Here is a 20145-nt window from a genome sequence, read left to right as displayed (position 1 = left end):
ACTATACACACTATACACAGTTGTCGTCATGACTCTTTTATTCCCGTGATGCCGATTTATCTTGCTGCTGCTCAGGGCAGACACCCCTCGATTACAAATCTCCCCGTAGAGTCCAAGGGCCAAAGACTCTGTCAAGACTTTATCATCACATATCATCTGTTAATAGTAAACGGTTATCTTTTCCTCATTTGAATGGTCTCTCCTGATTGAAATCAGTGATCCTGTAAATTTTAGTTTTTATTGAGAAAAAAATTAAGTTTGAAGGTAATGTTTTCACAGCAATATAAGATAAGATAAGATAATCCTTTATTAGTCCCGCAGCGGGGAAATTTGCAATATGAAATCGATTAGTGAGGGATTTATGACCTTTTGTGTGTAAAGCACTGGTACTGGATTGGTACTCTGCATCGGCCGATACACATGTACAGGTGTGAAAAAAAATCTAGAAGACCATCTCTACATCCAACATCAAATATCAATCATCTCATAAGACGTGACTGGTCGAAACCAGCTACAAAAAAAAAAATAGATATTTGGATTCTGAGACTGAGACTCTTTGTCACCTTGAAATATCTTTATATATTTGTATTGAAAACCATCAACTCTATCTGAGTTTACAATCTCCATCTGCAGATGGATTACATTGTGTCAGGTTTCATGTGAGCCACCGACTGAGACGCTTTTTTTACAGATATGAAGTGAGTAGATATGCCCGTACAGTTTCTGCAGCCAGTAACCTTGACCTGGTTGGCTACTGCAGCGGGGGGTCGTAGTGTGGAGAGACTGGCCGGTTCAATTCAAGCCCCAACTTCCCTCAGCATGATTTAGAGTGCAGGTTGTCATTTGACCATTGATTGTTCCTTTCTTCATTTACAGCAATCAAAAGCTGGGCGAAGTGTTGAAAACGGGCTACATGGTCGGTAAGTCGGTAGAGTGCATTGATGGACTTTGAATTTAAATCTGTCCTGATTGGCCATACTGTGTGAACAATTGCTCTCATTCCATTTCAAACTTGGGCAGACTGTACTATGTTGTAAGAAAGATCTATGTTCAGAGAGAGCTTAAACACTACTGGGCAATATATATAATATTTTATATATATATACATATATATATAACACATGCGGAAGTAAATATTTGTTCATAATTCCTCTCTGAAATGCTGTTTCTGTCTTTTAGGATCCTTCATTTCCATGACCAGTGGTCTCCAGAAGGACTCAGTAGGAGGGCTGAGTGATGAAGCGCCATGGAAGGGCCATCTGGCCTGAAGAGCGCTACCTGCCTCAGGCCCCTACACCGGGGCCACGGGCACCTGGTAAAGCTGGCAAGGAAGGCCTTGGCAGAATGCCAGATATGGAAAGATACCACTTGTGTTTGGACGGGCACACTCAGCATGGAGGCACTCTGGCTGGAAGGTTACCAAATGGACCAAAGGAAGTTCAAAGGGCCAATCAGCTTGAGTCTCATATGCAACTCAAAACTCACAAGTTCATCTAACTGAAAGGTTTTTTCAGAAATGAAGCCATCTTGTAAAAAGAGATGAATCCTCAAATATGAAAGAGTGACTTGTGTGGTGATGGCCCAACGGTAACGGAAACGTAGGTGTGGATGTGAGCGTGAGTGGTTGTCTGTCTCTATGTGTCAGCACTGTGATAGTCAGGTGACCTGTCCAGGGTGTAGCCTGCCTTCACTTCAGCTGGGATCGGCTCCAGCTAACTATTACTTGCATTACTTTTCATACATGGCACTTTCAATTGAAGACCTACTGATAAAACTTCATAATCAAATAATTAGAAAATTGAATAAATAATAGCACTGCAAAATTATTTTATCTTCCTGTAAACTGCTGATTAAGAAAGCTTGCCATCAAGAATAGTCAGATTAATTGTATTACAGAGCTCAAGGGTTGACTTTATTTTAGTGTAGTTTCAGGATATCTTTTTTTTCTCGCTGATCCAACTACTGAATCCTACTGTCTCAACATGCTCTCTTCATTTAAACACTTTTAGGAGTTGCTTCAGATCTACTTAAATCCTGATTTAAGTTTATTGCTTGAATGTCAAAGTAACTCCTGTAGATTCTGAGAATATAGAAGGTATTGTCCTGAACTCACTGAACTACTCCTCTCATCTGCCTCCCACTACCACACACCTCCACAGTGCACCACTCGGGCAAGTGGTGACTCAAATATGTGAAGTGCCAAACTCTGCTCACACGATGATAATCATACGGAGCATCACCTTATCTCACATGTTTGAACTGAGTTTTCTCTTTTGACTCTCGGCGCGTTGACTCGGCAGCCGTATGAAAGGTATGACGCACAGCGGCAGCGCACAAAGAGGCGTGACGGCCACTCGGTTTATGTTGAGTGTGTTGAGCGGCTGTGGCGTAGTGGAGAGCAAGGTAGTTCTCCAATCAGAGGGTCGGTGGTTCGATACCCGGCTTCAGCAGTCGATGTGAGACACTTAACCCCAAGTTGCTCCTGAAGGCTTTGCCATCGGTGTGGACTGGATGATGAATGTTAGTTAGAGTCTGATGGTGGCACCTTGATGGTAGCCTGTCATCAGTGTGTGAATGGGTGAATGATATGTAATATACTACTGACTGTAAGTTGCTTTGGATAAAAGCGTCTGCTAAATGACTCTAATGTAATGTTGATATCTTTTCAGTCAATCTCAGCCTTGGGAAGAAGGTCTGATATGGTCCGTCTTTAAAGAGGTCCTTGCTGCCCCCTGGACATGCTCACTGCTGAGTGGATGAATTAATTAGACCCCTGTGTTCCTGACGTCCAACAGAAAAACCTGAAATACTAATGAGCTAATGCCTGATGTAGTCAGACACACTTATCCAATTTATCATCCTGCCCCCTGCACTCTCACTGCTTAACACACACACACACACACACACACACACACACACACACACACACACACACACACACACACACACACACACACCTTTGAATGAAGAATATAAGCTAAAACATGTTTGGTTGTGGCTTTGGATCTGACAGATGGAGGATAAATGGAAATGAGAACAAGTGTTGTGATTAGCAAGGCAGTGGGTCCAACTTTGAATTAACATAATGTCATTTCTCCAAAGTGGCCTTCTTCTAACTTGTTATTTGAAGGCTCATATTCAAGATTTGTTCTATTCATTAATTTTACTATTTATTCCTAATTTTTGTCTCTTAAAAGAATTATCATATTTAAGTAAAAGTGTAATTCTCTGTTGATGTTTTATGCCATTGCTGTATTAAATTCAGTGTAATGTACATTTCCACAGCACTAACTGTATCAGTACAACCACAAAGTATGTATCAGAAATACTGTTCTCCTTATTTGATTAATAGTCCGCTCTACTTCGCCTCCTTTTGATGGATGAATTTAAGACGTCCTGCAAACATGTTTCACAATAAAACCCTTCCTGCAGCTCAGTAGGCACACAAACACTTCCTTTAAGGGCTATGCTTTTAATGGTAAATGGTAACAACAAAAGGTAAAGAATCAGAAAGATCCTTAGAGCTGTCATAATTCAGGAATATCAGGTAGTCCAAAAAAAAGGCAGGGAAACGGGTCCAAAGAAACAGAAACGCTGAAGAAAAGCAAACAGTGTGAGCCAGGCTGGATATTAGAACAAGCTACTAAGGCAGACGACCTGACACTGAAAGCACAGTCTCAGAACACAAAGAACTAATTAACTAATGAAACTCAGGTGTGCATAAAAATTAACATTGTGATGAACATTGTGGGTCAATTAAGTCATCTCTAATGGGAAAAATATTTATTTCAGTCCTTGAAATGTGAACATAGAGAGCAGATGGCTTTGTGTTTTCCTCAGGAAATGAAGAGAGACGCTGCGCACATTTACGCATGAGAAACATCAGCCTAACGTCTCTGATGATTTCAGAAGCTAAACGTGTAGTGTAGTTCCTCGTGTAGTGTAGTTCCTCGTGTAGTGTAGTTCCTCGTGTAGTGTAGCTCCTCGTGTAGTGTAGTTCTTCGTGTAGTGTAGTTCCTCGTGTAGTTCCTAGTGTAGTTCCTCGTGTAGTGTCGTTCCTCGTGTCCTCTGTCTAGTTTACATCTACAGGTTTAAGCTTTGCTGCTTAAATGTCCAATGATAACATTTCATTACACTCAAACATCTTTACAATACATCATTTAAAAGCAGCATGGACTGATATAGGGGGAGTGAAACGTCCATGCAAAATGTACATTATGTGCATTATCTGCAGACTTCCTATCTTTAAAAAATCCACTAGCTGGTAATAGAAGAGGGATATTTTCTGAATGGGATCCAGCGCTGCCGCTGTAGCTGCAGTGTCGACAGCCTAACGTTGCTGCCATCTAATGGGCTCTGAAGACTGGATGCTGGCTTCAAGAGCTGTGACACAGGGAGCTGGGCCGATCAAAGCCTCATCGGAGGGAAACATGGTAATTCAAATGGTAATGACAGGGTTGAGGTAAATGTGTTTAGACGTTAGCAGATGTGGCAGGTACTGTATCTCCAGATGTCTTCATCCGTCCCCGGCGAGTCTTTTCAAGGATGACTCTATAAACAGATGGGGTCTACCAAGAAGCAGGAAGTGATTTCTTTTTTTCTCAAGAAGTATTCGTGGTTAAAACCCATGGACACCTCTTGCAGGACATTGCCAATGACAGAAAAAAAGCTGAAGACTGTCCGTGCAGAGCCGGTGCCAAAAGTCAGCAAGAACGTAGGACAGTTTGTCCACATCTTTTGTACCAAACATATTATGGCTGTCTCATTTGTTAAAAAAAATACTTTGGCGGCTGTGTCATTTTGATTCCACAGAGTTCTACTTCACAAAGGGCTTTACAGCTGCCATCGGTCCTAAAACGTCAGGACAGCTCCCAGAGCATTATTCTTTGTAGATGCAGCATCATCTTTACCATCACATACCACAAGAGACCACTGACTAAAATGAGCTGTGGAGAAAGAAAGTGTAATCATCTGTAATTAGATACTTCTGACTCTCAGCTGACTCTCTTTTTATTGTTAGATGTGTTTTCATGAATCATCAAATTTAATAATACAGATGCCTTCTTAGAAAGAGTATTTAGTATGGACACCAGCTGTGACCCCCGAATCCACACTACATACTAATTCTATACCATGTGTACTACATACTAATCAGCATAATATAATGTTTTAGCAGTAAGTGCTATTTTAGAAAGTGACAATGAAACGACACACAAAATGATGCCCTAAGATTTAATAACATAATAATAGTTTTTCCCAAGATTTTTTTGCTTTAAACCAAGCCTCAATTTCTTTTGAACATTGCATTGTGGGAAAAGTGTGAATCAACAGCACTCTCAAAAATGATAAGTGTTACATTTGCTTGTATCCATCTTTCCGTCCAGCACCAAATTACCAATCTCTCAATCTTTAAAGCCTCTATACTACATTCTGTGTATTAATATAGCATCAAACAACTATTATCAATGTAAAGTTATAGTGGTGCTATGTCTACCTGAGCAGAGAATGAAGTCTCTCTCCCTCTGTGTGTTGTAATCCAAGCATGTTAGAATGCATTCACACCAAATCAGAACCGTTGTTTGCACTGTTAGCATTGTTGGTGCTTTTAGCATGGCTAGCACGACATTTTGGCTCAGCCACCTCCATGTTTGCTTGTGTCGTCAGAGGTGAGAGCAGTGTGCAGGTAGTCCATTTTGACTACTGTGACTACTCTGTTGTTATCACTACTCTAATTGGGGCCAAACTGCACCTACCATATTGTGAAAGTGAAACTTAACGTTAAAACAAATACATTGTGTGATCAAGCAACAAAACTATTTCGTGAGATTTAGGAAAAGATCATGGTTTGGGTTCAAATAAGTGCATAAGTCATGTAACCAAAGGTAAAATAAAAAATAATTGGTAACATAAGTCTGGTTCCAGCTCGACCTCCTCTCTGCTCCCCTCGCTATAACTACGACCACTAGAGGTCACATTCTGCATTCTTGTATTTGTATTGGCGATCGACCACGTTAAGAGATGATAACGACCTTCTGAACCTGCTAGTAGGAGTTGCAGGCCCGTTCTAGCCCGTATCTATGAGTCTGATAACTGCTGATAATGCCCATTCAATCAGTGAGAACATTTGAATTTATGTTCACTATGTGGTATGTAGCACCTTTAATTAAAGTGAACATTAATGCATTTATCTGAACTGTGATTCTGATCCACTCCAAAGTATAATGGGCTCTTCCTTGGCCCATGATACACCCTCCATCCAAGTTTCATGAAAAGTGGTGGAGTAGTTTTTCCGTCAGACTGATGTGAGAATATATCCTCTTTGGAGGTGATTACACCATCAGTGTCTATTTTGGTTTGTACTCTGCACTCTGGCTTTTGCATTACCAATTAAAATCCATTGTGTTGATTTGCAGCACTAATGTTGCATCATGCACTTCCACTTTACAGGCTATTAGTCACACACTCAAATAAGCATTTTAAATGCCACATGTTTGATGAATTTACAGTCATGTTTCATAGATCTTAATTAGAAGCAACCACAAAGACTTTGTAGCAGACAATTATTGGTAACTTTTCTAATGGTGTTAATTGACATCAAATTATGAATATTCAAAACACGAGGCGTTGGTGTTTAGTGTGTGTCTGCTCACAGTTGGTAATTTACTCAGTGTTTCCGCAGCAGAGGCTGGAGCACGCACACACACACACAGACATAAATACTCCCACACCCACGATGGAAGCCCTACACGAGCCCTTTAGAACCTTGGCAGCTAACAGAGAGAAGAATCATTGTGTGAACTTCACTACCAAGCAAGATAAGAGAAAAATTCAAAAATAATGAATTCCAGCTCAAGTTCTAAATAGCATTGTTTGTATTGTACTTCTTCAAGCAGCAGCATGTGTGCACAGGCGTTGGGAAAACGCATTGATCATAATGAATGGTAATGTGATACGGGCTCATTAAAAGATTTGTATAGTGCTATGTTGGGTCAGAGCCAGGAAATGTGTGGGCTGTTGTAAAGGCAGAGAAAAAAAAGGCTCAGTTGCTTTTACTTTTGAACATTAAGTATTTGGAACAGTAGATGTCAATTTCAAGAGCATGAGTGGGCAACACGAGTCCTGTTCTTGAGTCTTATCTTGATACATGAGCAAACGGATCAGCGAAAGACAGCGGCTCGACTAAAACAACAAGCGCCGTGTTGAGGAGCAGACATTCATCCAACTCCTGTTCTTCTTTGTGCTATTCAGGGTCTGTCAAGCCTATTCTTACCACGCTGTGCCTCCATGTTGTATCAGACTTGGCAATTAAGTTGCCCGGCCATCTCATCTGCTTCTCTCAATCACCGCGGGCCGCTACTTGAAAAAACACCTTTTTTCATCTTCACTCGCGGGCACGTTCCTGTGGTTTACAGATTGCCAGGGATTCAATTTGTGCCATGGAAATGTCCCATGCAATTCTGCACCTGATCAGCGGGCGAGATGGGTCTCTCTACCTCCTGAAAGGAGACCTCTGACTGCCTTGCAATAGCTGCCTGAATCATCCTTGTCCATCTGAATTGCTCCATTTGGTAAGAGGTTTCAAAGGAAGCAGATAATATATAAACACCATGGCCAGCAATTGAATCCTTGTGCCTCAGACCTAAAATCTGCAGTCAGGGGGAATCAGCTACATCTCCATATACTGCATCCAGCTATTTTGACTTTTTATAGATATTCTAAATTCAATTTAACTCCTTGCTCATACTTAATACTCTGTGTGTAGTGTATAAATTACATTTGCTCCCATAACTGTCACAAGAGTCCAGACAAAATCTGATCTGTGAGTGTGCTCCACCTGGCAGCTCAGCCTCTAGCTGCGCTTCAATACTCTGCTAATAGTGTGCAGCGCTCCTCCCTCCCACAAACCAGTCACCTCCATCACCATTATTCACACCAAAGTGTCAATCCCATCGCAGGGCAGCGGGGCAGCTGTAGTGATGTCACCAGCTGTAGCAGAAAATACAGAGCACTGATAGTTCTAAAGAGATAATGGCACTGCAGTATAACGTACAGATATACTAACCCTGTCATATGCAGGAAACATGTCAAGGCTTAAGTTTTGGTTCTGACATCTGGGTCCTTTTTTAATCCGAAATTAGCAGCCTCAGATTATTTCAGATCCAAAGCTAACAAATCGTATGTCAAATGTTTCCTTTCCCCTGGCTCCGATTAGCAAAAAGACAACAGGCCTCTCATATTGTATGGCGCTGACAACGTCTGTTAAATTGACAGACTTTGCTTGCAGCACACTATATCAGCTTCGGTTCTATAATTTGGTGAGTAACTTGTCAGGAGACCAGAGTGAAACTCTCGGCTATTGTTTCATTAATGTCCTCCCTGCAAAGAGCTGTCAGTGACTGATTGTTAAGGAGATAGTTTGACATTTTAAGAAATATGATTCTTTGATGTCTTGCCAAGAGTTATATGAAAAGATCGATAGCACTCTCATGTTTGTGCATTACGTTTGGAGCTGGAGTCAGAAGGCGATTAGCTTGGCATAGCATAAAGACTGGAAGCAGGGGAAGCAGCCAGCCCGGCTCTTGTCTCAGACGTTTATGTCCCCAGTAGAGAAGGTGCCGCTGTGAAACATGTCAAACTGGTTCCATAATAAGCCAAACACTGGACTGGATCGTGTACCAAATTTTACCAGTAGGTGTCCCACACACAGGCGCTCTCTCGCTCTTTCTCCACTGCACACTCGCTAACGCTACAGGGCATTGCAGGCTTGCAAAACACTGGCTGGTGAAACCCCGTCAGGTCTTCAACCTAAATACACAGGAACTTTCGAGGAACTTTGAATTTTAACAACGTCATGGTGTCGGCCTCGGCTCGGCAGGTATTTGTTCACTTCCAGTCAGCAAATTGACTCCATTAGTCAATAAATTGATAAAAAAAACATAACAATGTGTTAATCAGATTGTCATATTGTTTATAACTAATAAAATACAAACTAGATTTAGCACCGTGACGCCATCGGCACAGATTGCTGACATAGGCTTTTTCATTTGCCAGAATGTGTCATAATGACATTTGCCATATCAGTCGGTTTGCATAAAATCAAACTGCTGAACGCCTGTTCTGGGCCAGTAGGTACCACATGTGTCCGGCCTGGCAGATCAGCTCTGGGTCCTACTGAGCACATTTGGCCACCTACACCAGCAACAGCGGAAATAGACCCAACAGTGGTCCCCAGGGGCTGCACGGTGGTGTGGTGGCTAGCACTGTCGCCTCCCAGCAAGAGGGGCCCGGGTTTCAACAGACCTTCTGTGTGGAGTCTGCATGTTCTCCCCTTGTCAGTGTGGGTTCTCTCTGGGTTCTCCGGCTTCCTGCCACAGTCCAAAGACATGCAGCTTAGGTTAATTGAAGACTCTAAATTGTCCGTAGATGTGGCCTTCGCCCAATGACAGCTGGAATCGGCTCCAGCCCCCCCACGACCACTTAACAGGATAAGTGGTTACAGATAAGAAATGAATGAATGAAGTCACCAGGAAAAAGTATAATTACGTTCTTGGTGCCCATCAAAGAGATGTCTGACTACTAGCATTCTGCCAAGCTATAATCTTCTTCCTAAAATGGCGGTATTTCTTTAAGAGGGCGTTGTACACTTTTGGAAACTCTGGACAAAGAGAACTAGCTCCTAATCCATCACAACTTTCTTTCAGGATATGTCAAAGGTAACTGTCTTCTCATTAGATGTGCATGGAAAGGTCATCAACTAAGTAGGTCAAACTTTGAAAATGATTGAACTTCATACACTGCAGCAAGGTGGAAAATCCAAGCTGGAGATAAAGCCAGAGGTAGTAGTACTACCACAAGGTGTGTTTATTGAGCCTGGCTTAAGCTGTTAGTAAGCTTCAAACAAAGAGCTTGTGCATGTGGATGGATGGAATAGTCAAACACAAGACCTTCACCCAGGAGACTGGTGTTTGTGTCCCATGTGAAACTAACAAGTCAACATTTACTTATCTAAAGAAAATCACATAACGTAACTAACGTACTTATGTACTCACTTTTCCCTAAACCTAAGTGAGTTCTTTAGTTCCCTAAACTATAATTGTTTCAGTGTTGGTGGGACGTAACTTCAACACAATCTGTGCCACCAGGCTGTAAAGAGATGCACCGATGTTTTTTAGCTGATCGGCCATTAACTCACACACACCCAACATGTGTAGGTGAGAGAAGAGGACATAAAGTTTGCACACACACACAAACACACACCTCTCAGAAAAATTGAAAGGGTGCATCCGACAATTTTTGTAACATTACAAAACATTAATCTGATAAACGGGCCTTGTTCACACACCTATCCATCTCTTTTTGGGTGTTCAATCAGGTCCAAAGCCAACTGCGTGCTACTATCCCCATAATCCCCACAATGTGCAGTTAAAGAGTTAACCACAGCACAAGGGTTCCTATAAACCACCAGTCTCCTCCGCCAGGTCTCTACCAACCACGCTGTGAGTGAAAAAAGACAAATTCTCCCCACTTGCTGTAAATTGAAGGGGCCACAAATTGAGTGGGCCGTGAAAGTTCAAAAGAGGGATTATTGTCATTACATGATTGAGAAAGAACTTCAGAAGGAGAAGCGGAAAGGAGGGAGCAGTAGGAACGATACTCTCAGGAGCAGCTAAGGGCACTTACTGGAATAAAGTGTCCTTACCTGAGGCCTCACAGGCTGCCCCGACATATTACCCACAAAGTGTATATTTAGTCAGGAGCCTCGGACTACTCCAGAGACGTTTACAGCATAGAACTTTAGACTAAAGGAAATAATGACTTATTTGTCAGCGTTCACATGGGGTTTTCACTTCTAGAAAGCAAGCAGGACTGGGAGCCTACTTTGTTTATGGGCATATGCAGCCCGATGGCGAGTAAATGCTGCTCATTGGAGTGTGACAGCGTCCGCACGCCTGATCACTCCCAGGCACATACCCGAAGGATCGCCTAGCCCACACAGTGGCTTTGGTTATGTTTGTTGTTTCAATGTGTCTTTTCATTTTTTCAAATTTTCTTCTCTCAGCAGGATGTGTTAAGTTGCAGGTCTGAAAGCACACAGATCAGACTCTGCTGGAGGTGCAATAGGAAGTTCACAACCGGAATTGGAAGCTTACATTGTAATTGCCGGGTTACACAAGGTGAATGTGAGCCAAGTGGAGGGAGAGAGAGGAGAGCAGAGGCAGAAAGAAACATGGAGAACTGGCAAATGAAGGACTTTTATAAATATATCACATGTGTCAAGTCCACTTATAGATGATAACAACAGAAGGATAAGACTCACATGGTCACAATGACATCTCAAGCGTATTTGATAATGTAAACCTATCATCTATATTAAATAGCTAGAGTAGATAAGATTCAGATTTTCCAATTTGTACCTATTAAATAAGATAGAAGATAAAGCAGATAATCACATGTAAAAATAACATCCAATCACCTACATCCAAAATGTGTTGTGTCCACAGTAAGGGCCTGTTGCAACAAGAAAGTGTTCAGACAAGAATTGGGTGTAGAAAGCAAGGATTAAAAAAGATATATATAAAAAATAAAATAGGTTTTAAATTTTAGCATATTTAGTATAACTAAAAAACAAAACCTACTGAGTGTTTGCGGTACAAATACTATCCATCCATCCATCCATCCATCCATCCATCCATCCATCCATCCATCCATCCATCCATCCATCCATTATCCGTAACCGCTTTTCCTTTAAGGGTCGCGGGGGGGTGGAGCCGATCCCTGCTGACATTGGGCGAACCCTGGAGGTCGCCCGACCATCGCAGGGCACAAACACCATTATTATCTTTTATTGCTGTTTGTTTGTTTTTAAATCCGAAAGTTATAGAGCTAAATTTTAGTCTGTCCTCTCAACCACAAACAGAAACAGTAGGCCAGAGGAATGTGCAGGTTAATGATCTGTAAACCACTTCTCATCTCTTACATCGGATTAAAAAGGATCAAGGCACTCTTCTGGGAAACAAGTTAAAAAGCCTTTAATGGGATGAAAGCTGTTTTGTGCCGCTACGTGTGGGTTGTAACCCAGCTTTATTAACATGAACAAGCTTTGTCTATGTTTTTTACAATTTCACCATGAAAGAACCATCTGATTAAAAGCTGTATCACTTTTTACCAGAGGAGCGCCGTGGACCTTTCTTCTTGTTTGAACTTTTGTGTTCCATACCAAAGACTTCCTTCATTATACTTATAATATTTATTAATAATATAGTAAAAATACTAGAATATTTATAATCATAGTCATCATCAAGGAAGCACATTACTTCACAAGATTCTCATGTGAATCAGACTTTCCACAGAAAGTCTGTAGGTACCAGAAGTTGAATAGCAAATACATGCTATCTTTACATTTTAACACAACTGTCAATTAGCTAATCTTTTTTTTAACAAGACAAATGTGTTAAAAACTCAACCAACTATCAGATAGTACTGCACTGTATATTTCAGAGGCTGAGTTGTACTGTCTTCAAACGGAACCACTTTCCCTGCTGCTGAGATCTCCTCAATTTAGCATGTCTGTTGCAAATGGCATGTTTTATTACTGCCAATCGGATGAGCAGGTTGTAAATGTGCTCGATATGAGGCTTGTCCTACAATTCCATGTGGCGTTGAAGGCTTGATGGTGTAGAGAGAAAACCACTGCACAGCAAAGATGTGACTTTGGTGAAACAAATCTTGGGCTTGGCGGTAAATTGGGCGTTACCATGGCTATCAGAATGCAAACACCACCAGAAATAGATTCCCTCAACAGCTACAGAGGTGGTGTGAGACTGTCAACTGAGACCAGTGAGTTTCTCACAACACATCAAAGAGCTCCATGTGATCGACTCTTCATAAATTAGTGACACAATCTTCAGATATATGGAGACACTACTGTTCTCTCTTTAGGGTTTAGCTTTATAATGAACCTGCTTCTGTTCCAGCAGGACACGTCCTACATGTCTGGAAGCAACAAAGCTCAAGAGTAATCTTCTTGGACTGATAGACAATATGTCAGCCGGAATCCATCTGAGTGACAGAGCAAAGTAGTAAATGTCTGACATTTTATAATGCAAATAATACTGTCCCTGTGCATGTTGTACCTCCATTCGAGCAATATGCCACAGGCCCCATGGTGAGACTGCTCTTTGCCTGTAACCTTTTTCTCAGAATCGCAATGCTGCTGTGCCAATACTCCATCAAGAAACATGTGTTTGATCCGTTGTATTTCTCTCTCTCACCTTTTCCATAATTGTTGATGTGAGTTGGTTGGTAACAGTTGCTGTGTATCATTCTGGAAATAGTAGTGTTCAAATGTTTTGGTGGTTTTTACTGAAAGGAGGCCCAGATGTGCCTTTATTTTCTGGACCAGTCCAGTCTTTACAAATGAAATCACTGAGTTTCCATGACTACATGGACAACACGCTATGTACCGCGGTATTAAACCGTTTACATTTCCTCATACTACTCAAACTTATCATAAGAATACATTGAAATGTTGTACCAAACAACTCGTGGCTTAAAACTCAATTGTGATAATTATACATTCCTATTTTTCATACCATTGTAGTACATGCCCTCCCTTGAGCCCCACTGCTAGCATAACTAAAAATCTGTATTTAGTTCTCTAGCAGCTGCATGATAAAGCACACCATTTATTTACTTATGTATTTACTGTTATATCAATTATGGTAGTAAAATAATTGCTGAGATCTAGAAATAGGTACATTGGGGTGAGAAATGAACAGTGACATCATCATTCAGGTTGTAAACAAGCAAACGGTTTCAGTATATTATAATAATAATACCACTGTGAATATTTATAAAATCACTGGCCATCTTAAAAAGAGAATATATATGTAATATATTAAATATTATAACTAACTTTAATAACATGGATTAAAAGAACACAAAGAAAGTAGCTGGGTTGGTTACTTTCCGAGTGCACTGTTGGCTTTTGAAGACTAAGCCTGTAGTTTGGGAATATGACTTACTTGTAATCGTAAATAAATGCTGATTGTGTTAAAGAGAGAAACTGAGATTTTTTTTAATTACTAAATTTGTGATTAAATAGTTCTGGTTTTGAATTAGATGTATGACTTTTGAATGATCTCAACTGCAGAAGAACTCATTCTTTAAATCTCTCCTTGTGACAACGACAGTGCTGTCCACCTACACAGCTGAAGGCAAACCATTCATCCCAGTTCACTCAGGCTGTCAAAAGTCGTTGTATGGATATCAGTAGCTGAAGAGCAGAGACACAAAAGAATGGTTGAGAGAAAGGGGATACACCGAAAAAATAAATTCTATCCAAAGTACAAAGTCATTTTGATAAAACAAGTGTAGCCAGAGGAATGAGTCAGTTCAACTCCAACCAAACTACGTTCCCATTCAACTACACTGCACCACACCAGCACCTCCCTCCACAGACTTCAGCAGACTATTAGAAACGTATTTGTGATTTGTAAAACAAACAAAATGTTATCCGGGAGAAAATATGACTTTTACGTAATTGTTAAGAGACCCGGCTAATAAGTTTAGGAGAGGGTTAAGCGAGGGGCTGAGGATGTAACAGTTCCCGGTGTCAGGATAAACCTTGAGCTGAGATCAAAACGTTTATTATTACCATTTTACATTTTAATTGTCATTTAAACTATATTACGGGTTTTCGCCAGTGTATTTCAAGACCACTGTGCCTGAGCATCTGGAATTTGGATGTATTTTGATGTGTTTTTTTAAACAAAATTGTTACTCCTTTAAAGTGGCCCTATTATGCTTTTCCACTTTTTCCCTCTCCTTTAGTGTGTTATATATATCTTTTTTACATGTCAAAGGTCCGTAGAGTGTAAAACCTGAAGTCCCCCCCTAAAAGGAGTTACCCTCCCCCTCAGAAGCTCCTGAGCTCCTCAAACGGATCCATTGAATTCTCTCCTTCACTTCCGTAACTTTATGAGGTCACAATGTTACAGCAGTGACGTAAAACTCCTTCCGGCTAGTTTTGCCCTCAAACAAGAAAAGAGAGAGGCGGAGCTGAAGCTCTGGAGGAAGAGTTTTTTGAAATGTGAAACATTGACCAATGACAACAGAGCGGGCTAGCTGACCAATCAGAGCAGACTTTGCTTTCTGGAGGGAGGAGCCAGCGCTACAACGGAGCGTTTCAGAGAGAGGGTGAGAAGAGGTGCTGCAGGACAGCCAGGATGAGAAAAACAAGGAGGATTATGAGCATTAACGCATGTAAACATGTTGTAACTGGAACTTGAGATAAAAATATGCACCCGGAAAATAGCATAATAGGGCCTGTTTAAGGATAGAGTTAGGGTGAAGGTTGTGTTTGTAACATATGGGTCGAGGAAGAGAGAGCGGATAAGTAGAAATCATCAGTCAGGTTTCAGCTGTGAACGTAGCAGTGCGGTGTTTAGTTTGTATTTGAAAAAATGCACCAGGTTTTCAAGACCCAAGCCACATTCCCGTGTGTTGATTGCCACCTGCTGGGTAAAGTGGAGGGGTCTTAGATCGCAGATCGTTGATGTAAACTTTTCAACAAAGACACGTTTGAACCTTGAGAGCTGAAGGTAACTGATTTCAACACGACGACGGCCAAAAGGCTGAACTCGAGGCTTCGAAACGGCCGTCCAGAGACCAACGGGTGACGCCACAGTGACTACATCCACTTCTTATATACACTGTAAAATTATGAAATATTACCATCAGTATAGATTCGGGACAGACCTGTAGACCTGTGTGTACCACTTTTTACTCATTCTCGTTTCCCTGTATTTGCTGAACTCTGACTCCTGTGGCCAATGTTTCTAGAGTCCTAATTATAACCAATCCAGTCTGGCATACAGGCTGCCAGTAATGTGGGATGGTTAAAAAGACACGCTTTGTAAATGCCTTAAAGGTTAAATATTAAAAGCAGCCAAGCCCTTATCTGAGCTCCGTGTTATGTTGTTGACTCATCTGTTTATTTATACAGCAGCTCAGATTGTAAAGACCGAGGACGTCTGTTCCTGCTTATAGCAGCAACTCTACATATTTAATGCGAGATCCTGTATTCTTGCATGCCTCGAGTAAGTTGTTTGCGTCAACTGAAAGAATAGGGGCAAATTGTTTCATAGTTACACACGTATCACTAACTCAAACAGGGCTGCTCAATAGTAATGACTGTTCTATTTTGAAGGGTAAACACAAGTTGGCAGAAGCAGAGAAGCAAACCAATAAGCATGGGAAATATGTTTCATAACTTTAAAAGATTTTTTTCTTTTTTTTATCGCCCTCGCCTCCACTGTAGGGTCACTGAAGTTTGTGAAGCCCACAGAAAACACCTGAGGCACAGGACGGAATTTCAGTCAGAAGCAAAGTGGAGGGCATTGGAGCTGGTGTTACGCGTTGGACGGTAATTGGCTTTGTTACAGAAAAAGGCTAAGTGGTTTGGGTGGAACGTGGAGCCCACAGGACATTGACTCATTGAAAGCAGTTTGAGGACAAATGTTTGTCAGGACGGCATATTTTGGGGGCCAAAAATATGTTTTACCCGTTTCATTATCTCAGTTCATGCTGAAGAAGAAGAAGAAGAAGAAGAAGAAGAAGAAGAAGAAGAAGAAGAAGAAGAAGGAAGCGGGCGTGTCGAGATATTAGCGCTCGCAGCAAATGAATACATTTGAAATGTGCTCTAGTGCTTTTCTGCCAAAGACTTTCTTCTTCACATGTTAATTAAAGTTGAAATACTCTAAATTGCAGTGAGGCTTGATTATCTCTTGGGGGTACAACATAAAGTGTGTGTTTTGTAGATTCTGATTGATGCTCGGATGGAAGAAAACAGCTTCTTGTCACTTTTTGTTCTCCTGTATCCAGTATTTTTGGAAGAATGCATAAAATGCTGCATAAAAGGCAACTGGTCAAACAAGTGATAAAATGCGTTGCACCACAATGACACGTTCAACAGCACTGTCAGCTACAATGTAGCAGAAAACACACTGCACATTAATGCTCGGAGGAGACAGGCTCGTCAGGGACTCTCGCTGAGATTTCTGCTAAATTGAGGTTCACATAAATGGGGATTATGTCATGACATAACTGCCAACACTACGCCTTTTCTCCCATTCGGTGGTTGTATTTAGACTAATAATAAAAACCAGAAGCCGTGAACTGGCTTTATCTTTGGATTTTAGAACGTTGGATTGACAGAAAAAAAAGGGCACTTAGTGTGTTTCATTTGGCATGTACATGATTTTGTACAAGCTACAAAATGTAACATACACAGGCTGGAACCAAATGAGCGCTGCAGCTGTTGGTAGTCTGATTTAGATATGTGCGCTACGTTGAACAACTGCCTGCTCTAGAGTCTGGAGGAGTTACGATATGAAATCATCATTTTCCTGTCCTAAATAAAAGGGATTTACAAGAGTATCCCAATGATCATCTAAAATATGCTTACACTCGTTAATGGCACTAAAACATACTGGAATCACTTTCATTTTGTTCATAAATAAATATTTGTATTGCATCACAGATTGGACACACATCTTTTTTAGTCAGCAAACAAAAAAATACATCCATAATAAGGTAATCATAAAGCACCAGGTCAGTTCTTTTTTTTATATGAGACTCCTGTATATTTAAAATCAGGCTCTATTTTTCACTTGAGCCTGATTTTAAATATACAGGAATGAGGAGTTACCTGATTATTTCAACAATGGAAATTCAGCGTGATCAAAGTAGGGCCTTTACACATCTGACACTCCAGATTCTCCAAATTCTTATTTTATAATCCTCATAAATAAAGCTGCAACTTAACCTGTTCAACCTGATTGGTTGATTCGAGGTGCGACAGCTCAGAAAAACTGACCTCATTCCGGAAAGCTTTTTCATCTCGGAATATTCATGTGTGCTGTGTGAATATAGTCATGGCATAAACAAATGTTCTAAAAAATATATTGGTGTGTTAAATCACTCATCACAGGGGCTTTTTATTGTGATTCGCAATCAATGATAATATCCTACATGGTCTGGAGTGTCTGTAAATGCCTCATCGCTGCTATTGCATGAAAGGATCTCAGGTCAACAAGCCCAGAGAGGCTACGCAGAGAGGCCGCTCTGCAGCTCCAAAGGGTGCAAGTCCTCCAGGCCTGTGGCTCCGGATCTCTGGCTGAAATTGCTTAACCTCTCCCACAACCCACAGCGCTGCTTTAAAATCCTGCCCTCTGGTAAGAGATGCTCCGTGCTCAACATGACCAGCTGCAGCTCAGACACCCAAGAAGGCCCCGAGATAAACCTCCCTCCTCCTCTACTGGAGGTCACTCTGGTCTAATTCTAATGTGTATTCAAAGATATGGTGGCTTAAATAATGTCAGTCCAATTGATAAAAGAACACCACTGGCATAATCATAATGATATTAACTGTGTTGAAAACACGTGATGTGTTCAGGGACAGATGTCCACATGTATGGCAGCAGGTGAGCAGTGCGCGTCTCTTTCGGACGCTCTCCCTCACACGCACACGCACACGTACGAGCACACTCATCTCAGACAGAGATGCGGTTGCTCTCTCGTGGGGTGGCGCGTGCCCACCTGACGGCCAACATAAGCGCACTTTGGGAACCCTCTGTTTGGAGTGCACGTGATGAGTCACTTACGCTGCTGTTGTGCCCGGACCAGTGCACCATAGCCTGGTTGTGAGATGAATCCCCGGTCAGGGCGAAGGTGGAGCTGTTGAGCTTGAGCTCCTCCTGCCTCGGACCGGCGGCTCTGCGCTCCTCTCCGCTCCAGCGCGTTTCAGAGCGGGCCACTCTGCGTCCAGCCGCCGAGCGCACCTGCTCCCCCGGGTCTTGACTCTGGGCTGATCTGGCGGATGTGCTTTTATCCCCATCATCACCACCATCACCACCATCATCACCACCATCACCATCACCATCACCATCAACGCTGTTCCTTCTGGCGCGCGTTCTGATGCGGGTGGCCCCCGCGCTGCTCTCCTGCTCGCTCCTCGCTCTGACATTGGAAACTTTCATCTTGGAGAAGTCGCTCTCGCCAGACTCGCCTCCTGCCTGCCGGCTGTCTGTATTCCGTTGACGCCTTGGTTCCGCGCGCATCTCTGGAGCGCATTCAGCGGAACCTGCTGCGCAAAGGAGCCGCCGACTTTCAGCACTTGCAGCCCCGGATCTCACTGCCCCGTCTCCGTGTCCAAAAACTTCTCTCTTTAATCCAGTTGTGGACTCACTTGTGTCGAATTTCAGCCGTAATTCCTGTGGACGCCACTTATTCCCAGGCTGGCACGACCTGCAAGTTATCTCAGCTTTGGCTTTGGCGGCTTGAAAGAAGCAGAGCATCATCAAAAACAAAAAACTCAACCTACTGTGCCACTTTGGGCGAAATATGAGCTCCCTCTCCATCGCTTTTGGCAGAGAATGATGCTGAGGATGCAGGAAGACCTCCTCTCTGCCTCTTCGGGTGTAAATTGCCGCTCGGCTGTGAAGGAGGAAGTGCTGCGCAAGTTGTGGCGTTGCTCAAATGCAGTGTTGTAAAAAAAAAAAAAGTGGTCCAAGTTGAAGGATTTGATCAAATGAAGCCCTGCACGCATGGGGGAGGAGCTGATCCACACAGAGATGGAGGAGAATGCTGGACCGACTTTCTCCATATTTGTTATTTCCCAGCATATGGTCGGTTATAATTAAAGCAGTCAGTAATATCATTTTGTTCTGCTGCTCTTTTATTTCTCCTCACAGCCACATTTTCCGAGAAGCTATTTCTGCTACTTTTTTTTCTCTCCTGATGCAGATTTTATCACTTTCGTCCCTTCAGGGAGAGTAAATCGCTTCATTTTGCAAATGAAACTGCATCATTTCCTGTGATGATCCTGTGATGATTCTATCCTTTTAGGTGTGAACTAGGCGTTCAGTAATTGCAACATATTACAGATTCTTTTTTAAATTGCCCATTTCGGAAGCTAGGGCCCTCTTTGTCAAAACTCTACAAGAAAAAAAAACACACACACAAAACAAGCCTTCAGTTTGGTGTTTTTACAGACACCAAATAAACAGCTCTGTCCACATGCCAGCTGCACACTGATGTGCTATAAAACATTATTAATTCTCTGTAGCGCGATGTTTATATAGA

At 41.9% G+C, this 20145-nt stretch overlaps 1 protein-coding gene across 1 annotated transcript in view; it reads right to left on the bottom strand.

The window, feature by feature from the left end:
- LOC129095522 (VPS10 domain-containing receptor SorCS1) overlaps positions 1-19421 on the bottom strand; it is a 157672-nt gene extending 138251 nt beyond the window's left edge. Inside the window, exon 1 of the mRNA XM_054603998.1 lies at positions 18666-19421. Coding sequence (XP_054459973.1) covers positions 18666-19421 — 756 coding nt within the window. The remainder of the gene's footprint in view (positions 1-18665) is intronic.
- Positions 19422-20145: the final 724 nt, after the last annotated feature.

This window comes from Anoplopoma fimbria, chromosome 9 (assembly GCF_027596085.1).
Source record: "Anoplopoma fimbria isolate UVic2021 breed Golden Eagle Sablefish chromosome 9, Afim_UVic_2022, whole genome shotgun sequence".
NCBI classification, from domain to species: domain Eukaryota; kingdom Metazoa; phylum Chordata; class Actinopteri; order Perciformes; family Anoplopomatidae; genus Anoplopoma; species Anoplopoma fimbria.
This window is presented reverse-complemented; position numbering and strand designations above follow the sequence as displayed.